The sequence below is a fragment of the Ambystoma mexicanum genome, chromosome 4p, assembly GCF_040938575.1.
Source record: "Ambystoma mexicanum isolate Mex_15411 chromosome 4p, UKY_AmexF1_1, whole genome shotgun sequence".
NCBI lineage: Eukaryota > Metazoa > Chordata > Amphibia > Caudata > Ambystomatidae > Ambystoma > Ambystoma mexicanum.
This window is the reverse complement of record NC_090927.1, coordinates 54,503,325-54,517,671: the sequence shown is the minus strand read 5'-3', so window position 1 is coordinate 54,517,671 and position 14,347 is coordinate 54,503,325. Positions and strand designations below refer to the sequence as shown.

The 14,347-nt window shown below is 43.2% G+C and overlaps 1 protein-coding gene across 2 annotated transcripts in view; it reads left to right on the top strand.

The window, feature by feature from the left end:
- Window positions 1–14,347, top strand: part of LOC138452986 (NACHT, LRR and PYD domains-containing protein 3-like) — a 412,210-nt gene that overhangs the window by 331,642 nt on the left and 66,221 nt on the right. For both annotated transcript variants that reach the window (XM_069605366.1, XM_069605365.1), the window contains exon 11: window positions 12,923–13,096. In XM_069605366.1, the coding sequence (XP_069461467.1) occupies window positions 12,923–13,096 (174 nt within the window). The remainder of the gene's footprint in view (window positions 1–12,922; window positions 13,097–14,347) is intronic.

The window sequence follows — 14,347 nt, the reverse complement described above, 5'->3', positions numbered from 1 at the left end:
CAATGCCTTCGTATCTACAACAATTTCCGTCTCAACATCATTGTGATGGTTTCCTTCGATTGCGCTTGAATGCCGTGAAATCTAAGGAAATGCTGATGAGGAGCCATGACCAGGACACAAAGGACGAGTGCTGTAGATTCTGTATGGTCGAAACGGAATCCATAAAACATCTAATAACAGAATGTCGGGTGCTCAAAGATCAGAGAACACACCATCTTGGTAAATTTGCACCGACGAATATGAATATGGACGAATGGTGGACTCATATTTTAAGTGGGAGTTCGGTGTACTTAACATGTTCAGTTATAAATTTTATGGACAAAATTCTGAACTGAAAATGGAAAAAGAAAAAATTATACTAAAATCCTTCGAACTTAGAGTAATGGATTGTGAACGTAATGGAAGGAAAAAGTTGTAATAAAAGTTTGTAATACACTATATGTTACAATAATAAAATACATATATTTTTTTTTTAAATGAGGCAGCTACGGTCTCTCTCGGGGCTGAATGTATCTGCTTCTAGCTGACAACTATAAACATAAGGCCACTTGAAACGCGTGCCCTGTTACATGCAATGGACTGACATGTATTTTGCAGATACAGCAAAATCTTCAATTTGTTTACAGAGAGGCAGAAGACTCTGATGAGTTAGCGTTGAGTGTGACAAATCTCCCAGTGGGGGCCTAATTATATATGAGAGTTATATAAATGTCTAGTACCTGACTTGAACAGACATAAGGTTAGGCTGCGGGTCCCGGGTTTAGGGGTATCTAGTTAATAAAATCTGAATCTACTTTGTCTCATCGGTTGAATTTGTGTCAAGGCCATCTCATACCTTTTGAGGTTAGTCTTTGGTTATACTTTATGGTGAATGTTGTTGAACACATTATAATAATGATGATTATAAGTTGAAATCAAAAGGTACAATACTATGATTTGTTATCCATTATAGGTACACAGATGAACATGTAAATGTCGATATATTTTTGTGATGGAAGACAACTCAAAATCCTGAGGATGGATTTTGTATATCCGAAACGCGTCGGCAGTTGTATTAATTCAATTGGAGTTAACTGTATCTAAAAAATGTAGTTGTAAAAATATTTATGTAAAGGAGAAGTGATGTACACTTTTCTAAATTTGTAAAGTGGTGTAATCGTAATTTCATTTCAACACCAAGCGATTGGGTGGCACAACACTCAGAAAATAAATATACAGATTGATTCCTTGTAAGCATTTTCAGGATTGAAATGTGCTTCTGAACAAATAAGATTGAGCTTTGTATTGTGTCAAATGTATTCATTCTGAACTTAAATGTATGAAAACTCTAAAGGGACATTGGTCCGCTGCGAGTGCAGTTGGGTTAACGGCTGGTTTGAACAAACATTTTCTTGAGTCTCCATAGGCCCGGGGACTATATCCTTTGCACCTGAAGAGTTTATCTTTAGTTATTAGAAACTCGACACACTGTGAGTAACAAATTGAAATATGTTAGCAGAAGTATAAACAGTACGGCCCCTCCTCTATAAACTCTTGCTCACATCCCTCGGGAGGGCCGCCATTAAAATAAAATTATATATTTTTCTTTGAAATACAGTGTGAATCCCAGTGGTGGCAAATAAACTGCTCTGTGGTACCATCCTTGTTCCCGAAAACAAGGAAAAGGGCGCTTTTCTAAGCGTAAAACTCAGAGGTTTGCCTCCATGAAATCCTGATAAAGGTTTTTTTTGTGTGCATATAATGCTTTTAAGTCTTGTCTTGTATGACTGGGCTGGGGCACACACAAGTGTGAAATGGAGAATGTTAATGACCCCTTTCCCTGACAAATCAAAGCTCACTGGGAAGGTGCAATTAGCACCCCAACCCCCTCATTCTGTGTATATGCCACAGTAAATGCCTGCACCACATAAGCCTGATGGTTTTCTAGCAAGTCTGTGATGTGTTGTCAGACTCACACTGCGACTCAGGGGTTAACTCGGATTCCTCACCTGAGTTAGTGGAGAGTTGGACCTTTGGTTCCTTTCTTCCCTTGCCTTTGATGTTTGATTTCTTTTTGTAGAGATAGGGTCAGTGGAAGTTTGCCAGGCGGGGGTTGCGGAGGTGAAGTGGTTCCAGTTAGTTCCGTAGGAAGGAATGCATCCGACAGAGGGTACCAGGTAAGGTCCCGGAACACCGTGAAGTGAGGTAGCCGAGATCCGTGAAAGAAGGGTCCAGAATGGAGGAGGACCGCTAGCAGGGAAGCAGCGAAGAGGAACAAGCACCAGAGTGCGGTAAGTGAGAGGAAAAGGCGGATCCGAAGAGTGGGACCCAAAGGAACGGGGATAGTACAGGGGAGAGCAAGCGGGAGTCTGCTGACAGGGACTGAGACAGCACTGACAAAATCAGGACACGAGAGGGTGAAACGAGGCAAAACAGAGCCAGAGGAGAAATGAGCTGGGCAACGGCGGCGGAGAGCCATGAAGAGAAAGAGAACAGAAAAGGCAGCGAAATGCCAAGAGGAAAACTTTGGAGCGTACACAACACAGCGGACAGGAAAAACACACACAGTTGCAACGCGGCTACTGTCGGGAGTGGGAGGGCTAAAAGCTCCCGGCGGTGGCCATGTTGGAAAAAGACTAGACCGGAGACAGAGAAAGGCAGAAATAAACAATGGAACATTCTAATGGTGCCTCATCTTCCATAGATCCCAGGTCCTTCAAAGATGGCGAATGCATGACATGTGTTGACATGAAGACAGTGAGGAAATAATGCATACACACTTGCACATTTTAAATTAGAAGATGCTTGTGTGAAGATTATGTGATGTGAAGACAAGTAGGGCAATACACAGATATCTGGTTGTTGTGTACAGGTTAGAAAATGTTATGCATCAGGGTGTTGTATTTGTTTTACGAACTTCTTGATTTCGGGAATAAGGGTTGTTTAAAATACATTTTGAAAACAAGGAAAGGGGGAGTTTTGAAAAAATGGGGACGAGCATGGGTACAACTTTAGTTTGTAGTAATATTTGGCAACACTAGAACCGTGTGACCACCGCGCTTCGAGCAAGAATTGTAACATGTCCTGCTGCATCTGACAGGGTCCTCTAGGGGTAGTGCTCCGTTGTCCCGTGTTAGAGTTTAAAGTGTGTGTGTTGAGACCTGTTCACATTCGCGCTGGGCACTACACCATCATTAGGGAAATAATCCCACAAGCAATTTAACTTAGTCAAGTTCAGTGACCAATCAGAAGTGTTTATCTAAATCTGCCGACACGTGTTTCGACCTACAAGGTCATTTTCAAGGCAAGTTGTATTTGTGATGATGAGTGTGTAATTCACAGTTCTGATTGAATGTAGAGCCTGTATTAGGCTTGTGTAGGTTCTCCTGGATACAACTTGCCTTGAACATGACCTGAATGATGATTGGGTACACCTTTGGGCTGAGAGTGCCACCACCGGGCTCTGGATCTTCATATTACATGGTATCTAAACATTGAAATAGCCTTTTAAGTATTGCTATTTAAATGTTTAGATGGTATGTTATATGAGGATTCATGGCTGTGAGTCCCTCCTCACTTCCAATGACATAGTAGCCTGCATGCGCTACTATCCCTTGATTAGCACACTGTTTTATCAAACAAGCAAACAATAAATAAATGTAGGGCGGGGGGATGAAATATTACCGCCCCTGCTCTTTTTGATTTGTGCTGTATGATTTTAATTTTATATGTAATTTTATATAATGACATGTAATTGTATATGTATGATTTATATTGACCAGGCTACGCCATAGCCAGGTTGTTACGACAGGGTGGGCCGAGGGCAAGGATTTGATTGAAGTAAGGGAGATATGTTTAGCGTGTGCTGCAAAATCTCACCTCAGAACAGGTTATCATGCCATGTTCTCTCTGGAGAGGAGCGCCTGCTACCTTTTGTGAAATACGTTTAAGGAACTTGGGGTTGGTCACCCTAAGTTACCTGGGGGCAACCAGACGTGGACTCCCTGCTCACTGTGCTTAGAGAGGCTCAGCTTCACCTCACTGATGAGGCCCAACAAAGCTGAAACACGTGTATGGGGTTGCTCTCGGTACTCTTGTTCAGAGAGGAATTGCCATAGCATTTCGGTGCTGGACTGCCCATGTGGGCGGGACAAAGACTGATATGCAAATGGATATTTCCCATCTGTGAAAGTTACAGTGAGCAAAAAGCGTGTGCTGCAAACTCTCATCTCAGAACAGGTCATCATGCCATGTTCTCTCTGGAGAGGAGCGCCTGCTACCTTTTGTGAAATATGTTTATTTTATGGGAGTGATTTATTTCGTGCAGACCAGGACACATTTTAGCATGTTTTGAATCCTGACTGGCCTCGCCTTTCATCCTTCTATGGTTTATGAAGTCTCAATGCGCAGAACTGCAATACCTAATTTTCAAAATCAGTGTCATTCTCCCCCTGTGGATACAAGTTACTCACCGCCCTGGCCCTATGGTTTAAATAGTTATTCCTGCTACCATTAATGGGCAGTTAATACCACCTCAGGTGTGCCTGACAAGTGCCTTTGCCTTTATCTTTATGCAGTCAATAAAAGAAATACCGTTTAGGGCCTGATTCACAGAAGCATTCTATAATGGCACAACCCCATAGGAAAACGTTCTGTGAATCTGGCCCTAAGTGGGTAACATTGGTTATTTCCAATGCCACACAGCTACTGATATTCACTATCATGCAGTGAAGTTGTGTGTCTGGTATCATACGCAGGTGTCGAAGTGCACGAAAAGCAGTAGTGGAACTATTTTCCCTGCTGACAAACACACCTGCTATTTAAGGGAATGTTCAGTGCAGTGCACTGAAGTGCAATTTTAAACTTCTTCCTACACTTTTATTTTAAAATGAAACCAATCCGGAAAGGTTTCTTTTTAAAACAAAAGTATCGGAACAGTAAAATTTGTTTTAAAAAGTAGAGATGCACCACTCCCAACAGCTCCCACCGACTTCGCCCTCTGAGAATATGCTGTATTATTGCTGTACTGTTGTGCGAGTGTGTTACCGTGTGGATACCTCATCGCTGAGCCTTGCTAGAAGTCTTTTTTCTGTGTCTATCATGGAGGCGGACCTAATTCCTCAAACACCCGCTACTGGTCGAAGCATAGCAGAGTGTTGTGTGAGTGTGTTACCGTGTGTTCCCGTGTTTTCCCTAAATACCGGATGTTCTTGACTTTCCAAGTTCCAGGCAAATGAGATCCACTGTCAGGGAACGGCTTCTCTGTACTTTGGCTCCCTCCATTCAGCTCCATTTCCCTCTTGTCTCCTTGGCGTATCAATACTAACATATTAATACTGTTTAGTGCTGACGACCTCAAACGTTCTTTATGTCTAGGCAAAGCAAAAAAAAGTGGTGTGGCATAACCTCTGAGATTCAGTACTGCCCTCTCAGAATTGGCACTTTCTACACAGGCTCCAGAGACTGTATGTGACAAGTGACTTAATCAGCAAGTAAGCAGATGCCAAATATGTATAACCTGAGAAGTGGGCGCCACATTTGGAGAGATGACCTTAAGGCGCCTGAGATGGATGATATGCCCAGCGCGATGTCAAAGAGGGCAAGGCAGGCAAACGAGGCAAAAGAGGCTATTAGGTCATCACTGCGTGACCTTTCTCTGCAAGTGGAAATCATAACACCTCCAGAACAAAGGAGATCTTGGACTTCAAGTCCGTGTGCAATGAACCCTAGAACGACCTGCCCATTGGGGGACGTGTTAAGAAATAACCTGGATTATACCCTCTCAACATCCCCAATGAAGAGGACCATTACAAAGGCACTGTTTCATAAAAGAAGGTCTCTCAGTGAGGGTGAAGCAGAAGAAAGTGTTCTGATGGACAGAAGATGCTTCATGTGAGCAAGGGAGCAGGAACGAAGCCCATGCTTGGCTCGGGAGAGGGGCCAAGGTTTTCCACATAATTTAGATGAAGATACAGCTAACATGGTACCTACTTTGGAACCTCTGGCCTCGATCTGCAAGCCAATCCAGTCTCAAACAAAAGTAGACAACCTGCCAAAAAAGGTACCACCTCTGAATCTGCTCTCACTGCCCTAACAATTGTGCTCAACTCCCTTGTTAATGTTTTTGAGCTCTTGAAAACAGAAGTTCACTCTCAGGCGGGTACTCTTTTAGAACTGAACCCGGGAGGTGGGAGCTTGTGAGTCATCTATGGTGGGTTTGTGCAGTTTAATTAATTCATCTCTCTTGCCGGACTTGAATATTCTTACTACAGGAAACAGCTTGCCATATGAAAGAAGCTGAAAACACAGTTTGTGGGATTCAAGCAAGGATTCCAACTAATGAAAGCAGAACTCAAGACTCTAAGGGTGAAAGGAGTCTATAAAATCGGAGGAAACTCATCGTTCTCTAAACCCACCCTACAGGAATCGGATGCACTCTATCTGGATGATACTCCCCTTTCTCAGTCAACCTTGGAATAATTCATTAAGTTGGCACAACCTGGGGAGGTTCTTTCAGAGAGTAAACAAACTGTGAGGGATAGCAGACTGGATCACAGTGAGCCTGAGCCTGAGAGTGAAAAAGATCCAGAAGAGCGGAATATTGAGGCAGTTCACCCTTCAGGAATTGCTCTGCCGAATGTGGTGGAGCTGTCGTAACATGGGGGACATCCTAATAGATAATTTCTGAGATCGCCTTTTCCCTATTGTTTCATCATCCTTGCATGGTGTACCTAGTTGACATCCCTTTCAGGTGGCAATTTAACCATTCAAAATACACAGCATAATTCGATTTATGCTGTGGAGAAAATATGTTTGGGGCATTTTGAAGAAAGGTCCCCAATTAGTTGCGAAGTAAGGCTGAATGTGAAATGGGACATCCTCCTTGATGAAGAGGATAGAGGGCCTCATATGTACTTCATCTAGATCAAGAACTGCAGGCTCAAATGGCCCTACTAATGAAATCATGAAGACATCAGTGAGAGCATGGACCTCAATCGTGTTTAATTTATTTAAGAACATCATGGCGATGAGGACGTGTCCAATTACATGGAATAAGGCCATAGCAATTCCAATTCACAAAAAGGGGGATCGGTCGGACCCATCAAATTATCGCCCTTATGGATGTGGAGAGAAAAATCTTTTTGAGGCTAATCTTGAAAGAATTAGAAGATTGGGCGGACCAGCCTAATATAATTTCCAAATTTCATACCGGTTTCCGCGAAATCCTGTCAACTACGTTGAATGGCCTTGTACTAAATATATTGAAATCGAGTAGGAAGACTCGGGAGGATAGCTCAGGGGTAACGTGCTTTCCTTGGAAGCAAGAGGACACGGAGCATCACAGGTTCGATTCCCGCGTCTGTGCTTTGAAACTTCTGGGTATTAAGCACATTATAAATAACCTATCATAACATATCATATCAAGCGGACTCCCCTGTGTATGGAGTGTGGATTGACCTATCAAGGGCATTCGACACAATAAACAGAGGAAAACTCTGGGGGAAGCTAAAAGATTGGGGAATCCCGGAGGCTCTTTTATCAATCTTAATTCGTCTCCACAATAAAACATCTATCCAAGTGAGATTGTATTCTAGGGGCCATCTGTCCCGCATGATACTAACTGAGAAAGGACTCAGACAGGGATGCATAGTTGCTCCCTGTCTTTTTGATCTCTTTCTGGCAGATCTCCAGGATTTCTTGAAACCCTATGCTTTGGTAGCGCCTTTATTGGGCATACGCAGACGATGTAGTCCTGTTGGACCACACGCCTGTAGGCCGCCAACACCTGATCACAGCATTTGATAAATATGCCCTGGCAAATGACTTGATTATCAACTTAAAGAGGACCTTTGTCATATCCTGTAATCATTTAAAAAAGAATAGGAATGCCAGGTGTAGGTGGGAACTGGATGCCAGATCCTTCCAGTAGTAAATGAAATCAAATATTTAGGATTTATCACAAGATCTAGTCCCTCATTAAAAACCTTGAAGGTGGAATTCGAGGGTAAGCTAAGTCAATTAACATGTCAAATGAAAAAAATACTACATTCATATTGTAGATTCACATTGCTACCCCTCATTATATTCTATAAGCGTAAAGTAATTCCAGTTTTGATTTATGGTAGGGAAATTGGGAATATGGCTGAGAAGATTAATTGGGTCAGAATTGAAGGCCTAATTCGGAAAAGGGTACTAAAACTCCTCATGCCAATTCCTATGGCACAATTACGTTTTGAATTGGGTCTACACTCTACACAGTCCCATACAGTGTGGAGAAGGGTCATGAAATACAGATCCATCATAATAATTTGCTGTATGAAGATGTTGGTTTGCTCCTAAACCCGGCTGGTGATGGTTTTCTATCAGTACTGAAAGAAGAAGTTAGTAATATGTTGATTAATTGTGATTTAACAGAAAAGGGGCTAATTGAAAACCCCCTAAAGGTGAAACAACCCTAATGCAGAATGATTGGATTTTGACTAAGGCCAGGTTTACGGAAATGACATTGTTTAAGAATTTCCTTATAATCGATAAACCTAAAGAAGTTGTGCTACCTTATCTTAGGCGATTTCCGGATGCTAAGGGGCGGGCGGAATATCTGAGGTTTCTTTTGAATCTTTGTAATACCAAAGAATTGTGGGGAATTAAGAATGAAAGAAATGTTGTGGAGGGTTCATGTAATCTCTGCAATTCTGGAACACAACAGAGTGTGAAACATCTTTTAATATCATGCGAGGCCACTAAAGAGAAAAGGGTGAAAAGATGTTCTTGTTTTCTTCATACTGTTGATTGGCTTGACTCAGATGAATTTTGGAAAAGAATGTCTGCCTGGAGGGAAACGTTCTTATCTCTGGAAGTCGTAAGAGTGCTGAATGAATTGAAATCTATTATTGAGTTGCGAGGCCGGTTAACGCCGTTTTACGTCTGGGAAAGCAGGGACAGGTTGTACGTCTGTCGTCCTCCTCATAAGTCTACCTTCCGGAATCCTGACTTATTTCAGCCTTTTTCTGCCCTTTTCTATTTATCTCGACAGAAAGGTTGCTTCTAGTGGCGATTAGACTTAACTTCTTCTGCGGCATGAAGCACTACGGTATTGGCTATACCTCCTCGTCCAAAATGGGTTTTCCCGAAGACATGCTGCTACTGCTTGAGCACCAGAAACTTTGGCGCAAAGAAGTGGTACAAAGCTACATTCTAGACTTCTACAACAACATCACACAAAAATTAGGCTTAGGGCTTGACAACTTGCCATTTAGCGTGGCTGTTAAAAAAGGATCCCTGCCCGACTCTCTATCTAATCATGTAGTGGCCGAGATTTCTTCTTAGCTCCACAACATCCAACAGCCTCAGCTGGTTTTTCCATTCTCCCAGGTCTCCAGGACTGAAGAGGAAAAAGGTATTATGCCAATTCAACCACAGGAACTGAATTCCGATAAGGTTTCCATTAAGCTCAGCTTACTTAACACACGTTCATTAAATAAACATGCTACGAACGTCCAGGTTTACATACAAGAAAAAACACTTGATATCTAGTGCCTAACTGAACCCTGGCTTAAAGACTCTAGCGGTCCCAGTCTGACTCTGGCCATACCCCCCATCTTCAGTTTTTATGGTAAACACTGTGAAACAGGCACTGGAGGGGGAGTGGCGCTCTTTGTCAGGTCAGACTTTAAACTCTTCGAGGTCCTAATACTTTGTCCAGGATGTGAAATTACATACCTTAAATTTCTTCCCAACAATCATTTTTGTAATAACCTCACTGTTGTGTACTGTCCCCCAACCAAAATGTCTGTATTTAATGAGGACTTAGTCCACATTTTAGCTCTGCTAAATAAACCACTGTCAGTGCCACTATACTGCTTTGGCTCATAAACAGATGGCTAGCTAATCCTGAAGACAAAGAGGTAGGGAACTGTCAAGACTATTAAGAAAACAACACTTCAATATCCTTAATAATGAAGCCACACACATAGGGGGCAATATTCTGGACTGGATAGCCTCCAGGAACATAAACATGAGCATTACCAACACAAAGCATGTGTCTGGTCTGGCCATTATTTTGTAGGCGGACTCATTGATTTACCAAGCATACCTAGGAACACACATAGCATATCAAATCAGTCACCAATAGGAATATGAAAAGGATTGCCAGGAATGACCTTCAAGAATGTATAACACAGCTAATGACCGCTTCTAGAGATCTAGATTCCACAGAGATGCTAATAACACTCTACAACGACTATCTAACAGACTTTTTGGACAGAATGGCCCCATTGAAGACCAAGCTTGTTAGAGAGAAACAATACCAGAAAGCATGGTTCCCACATGACTTATTAACACTCAGGCAGAAGAAAACACATGCCTAACGCATCCGGGAGAAGAATCAGACAGAGGCAAATTGGATGTCATGGAAAGCATTACAAACAACTTACAGAACGTTGATCCTGGAGAAGAAACAATCATTCCATAACAAAGAAATAGAAAATGCGGCTAATGATTCAAAAAACTATTTGAAATATACTGCAACTTAGAGAAACCAATACTACAACCAAATAAGCATACACCGTCTAGGGAGGATTGCACCAAGGTCCTCCATGACTCTGGGGATCTCATCAGAGCATTCTGCCCGTTCTGTTGTAACGGAAGACATGGAACACGTTTTCGAATTTCAGTCTGTAACAGATACCAGCATGGAGGCTCTCTTGAAAACTATGAGACCGACCCAGTGTCAGGGAGAGATCCTGTCATTTTGGAAAACTCCTCAATCTTTATTCCATTCTTGGTTATATTTGTAAACTCCTCCTTCCACCATTGTTCATTACAGATACTATCAAGAACTAGGCTTCTTACCCCTCTCCCAAAAAAACTAATTGTGACCCCAGACATCCAAATAATCTCTGCCCTATCACCAACTTGTTATTCTTACTGAAGGTGAGAAAGGAGCATCAGTTCAGTTCCAGCAACATCTGGAACAAGTGAACATTCTCCACTCGATGCAATCAGGTTTTCGCCCCCAGCAGGGCACAGAAAGTGTCCTATTGGATCTCCAGTCACATATGCTAGAATATCTGGAGGGGCTAAAGTGGGTCTCTTAATTCTATTCGACTTGTTGATGGCGTTCGACTTGTTTGATCACAACCTGATATTGGACGCCTTGCTCCAGAAGGGGAAGTGCTCAAAGAAGGCCATAGATTGGTTTACTCCTTTCTGAGCAACAGAGAGTCCGGAATAAGCTGGGATGGAGCTCTCTCCGATGTGGATGGAATACTTTATGGAGTACCACAGGGTGCATGTTGGTCTCTGGACCTTTTTAATCTCTATATGAGATCCTTATGCAATATGTTCACTGGTCTGGGTGTGTACTGTGCGATTTACACAGATGACACCCAGCTAGTGGCTGAGCTCAGTGGAGACTATGCGACATACTCAGCTCGGCTAAATCACCTATACGACACTATAATGGACTGGCTGTGCAGGCACTGGATGTGCCTTAACCCCTTCAAGACCGAGCTCATGATCTTTGGCTCAGCACAGGCAAGAGCTAAGCTTAGTCCAAAGTATACATCCATGCTTGTAGATGGCAACTTTATACATAGTCTGGAGAAAGTTAAGACCTTGGGTGTACACATAGAGGCTTCCCTTAGCTCCAAGGCGCATGTGGATGAAATCGCAAACAACTCCCACTACCATCTAACGGTACTTAGACGAGAGAAGCCATTTATATCTCATAAAAATAGAGAAGTGCTAGTCCGGGCTATCATTATGCCCCGGCTAGACTACTGCAATGTACTGTTATCAGGAGTAAATACCCAGTGCCTAAATAAGCTACAGAGGATCCAGAATAAGGCAGTCAGGATCGTATTTGACATATCAAGGAGGGGACACACTATTGGCTATAGAAAAAGATTGCACTGGCTTCCAGTCGCCGTCAGACCAAGCTTTAGCGCTTTGTCTGTGGCGTATCAGTGCCTTCAGGGGAAGGCCCCCGGCTACCTTAAGAAACGGGTAACTCCTTATGCACCTACCAGAGACCGACGATCAAGTAGGCAGCAGCAACTGGTGGTTCCCAGGGCAACAAAAACAAGGAGGCGGGGACGTTCCTTTGATGTACTTTTGCCCCAAGTTTGGAACACGCTCCGTCTGAATCTTCGCACCGAGGAAAGCCACGCTCTGTTCAAGAAACATCTGAAAACCTGGTTATTTGCATAATTCGGCCCTAAGCGCCTCTCCCGCTGCTCATGTTTTGTCCTGTGGATTTTTATGTTTGTCCCTGTCCTTGTGTTTGTGTTGATCAGCGCCCTGATGCCTGTGGGCTGTCGATGCTATTATAAATACATACATAAATGGAATAAATAAATACTTATTGGGGAAAGTTTATTATTGTCAATATGTGTGTGGATTTATCTGTTGATGACATCGATGCTTAAAGAACCTCTCCTGCTTTTTATTATTTTTCTCAATGCTTCTTCTTTCAATTGTCTTTTTTATATATGTATTTTATGTATTTTCAATTATAAATTGTGAAAAGTCTCTTGTTGACCAAACAAACTTTTTAAAAAATCAAGAAAATTCCCAAAGTCGTATGTATGAGCTTAAAAGAATGGCTGGTTTGGCCAGAGTCCTCCCCAACAGAACTGGACTTTTGCCTTGGTTCAACTCTGAGACTTGTAGTCTACTGGTGTGATGTGTAGACAAGGTCTGTCCTCAGCCATTTTATTTATAAGCCCAATGCATGTCCTTTGCTGAAGTCTTGTTAAAAACATGGATAGATATTGAAATATATTTTTTAACACACTAATTAACAAACATTAATATTCTTCACAGTACTAAAAAGAAATTGCCAAAACGATTGCCTTTGCCAATGCTTGTTAACTCAATGTTAGATTGAAATAGTTTTACGTCTTCTCTAAACACCTGTGTTCTCTGTGTTGTGAACGGATAGTTTAGATGACGCAAAGCTGAGCGACGGCTGCATCCCGAGTCTCTGCACAGCAGTCTCTGAGAGCCGAAACCTGCAGAAGCTGTCCTTGCGCTGGAACCTCCTGACCGACATCTCCATCGCCCCGTTCATCCAGCTCACGGATGCTCGTGCGGCCAGGATGGGCCTCAAGCTAAAGTGAGTATGTGTGTACTGGAACGTTCCATTAAGTGGGCTCTCCTGGAAGATGCTGATTTGAGGTTCCCCCCTACTCCATATACAGAACTCTCTGTAACTCCATGTGTAATAGCTGCCCAGTGGAACTGTGACACACTGAAGGCCCCTGACTGCTCCCATAGCACCTCCAGCTCTGTTTATGCTATCACACTACAAATCTAGGCCATTGCCTTTTCACAAGCGGTTGGTGCTGCCAGTGGTTTTTCACCACCACGTCTGCTTGGAGGTGGCACCAGCCATGTCCCACACAATCTTATGTGAAGACAAACCTTTCCACAGGACTTTCCAGCTACCAGTGTCCCCTCAACCGGTTCAGATTTCAGTTCTGGACCTTTGATCAGGAAGGTATCAAGACAGTCCTTACTCTTTACTCGTGGTATCCATGGGTGGAAGCGGACTGCCTGACCTACAAGGCCCTCCACCTAGTCACACCTAAATACCTGGCGGACAAACTCGTCAACACTGGACCCGACCAGGAACTGCCCAACAAAGCAGAGCTGTAACTGAAAACATGCAATGCTCTCCTATCCCAGTGCATTGGTACACACCAGTACTCAATATGTTCTGCAGAGAACAAAACATCCCCATAGAATGACAGCAGAGCTCACCCCCACTGGGGCCCATAGAGGGGCAGAGCCAACACTTACCGACAGCATGTAATGACGTTAGGGCCCCTAAAAGGGCAGTGCCAACACTTACTGACAGCATAGAAGACAGCAGAGCCCAAGCCCCTCTGGGACTCGTAGAAAGGCAGTGCCAACACTTACTGACAACATAGAATGACCACAGACTCCAAGCCCATCAGGGGTCCATAGAAGGGCAGTGCAAACACTTAAAAGGGTAGTTTGATCAGAAATGTTATTGGCCCAATCATGCGGGCATGTATTTCCGAGCATACATCCATAGTTCTTCTGACCATTCCTGTGACACTCATGAAAGGAAATGTAACCGTTCCTTACTGCAATCTAGTCCTACAATCCCAGGGGATGGTGTTGCCTGGGTAGTTGGTGGGAAAGAGCTGCCTGTTACACTGGGTGGGGGAACACAGAGGAGGCTCCTTTACTGTAAAAGCTATATGAACTGGTACGCAAGTCCCACCTACCAGGATGCACACTCACCCTGTGCTGGTCAAAGGAAGGTGGCACAACCCTGTGACCTAGTTCCTGGTGAAAAGGAGCTCTGTGCTGGGTGCTAGGCACCCATTAAAGGGGT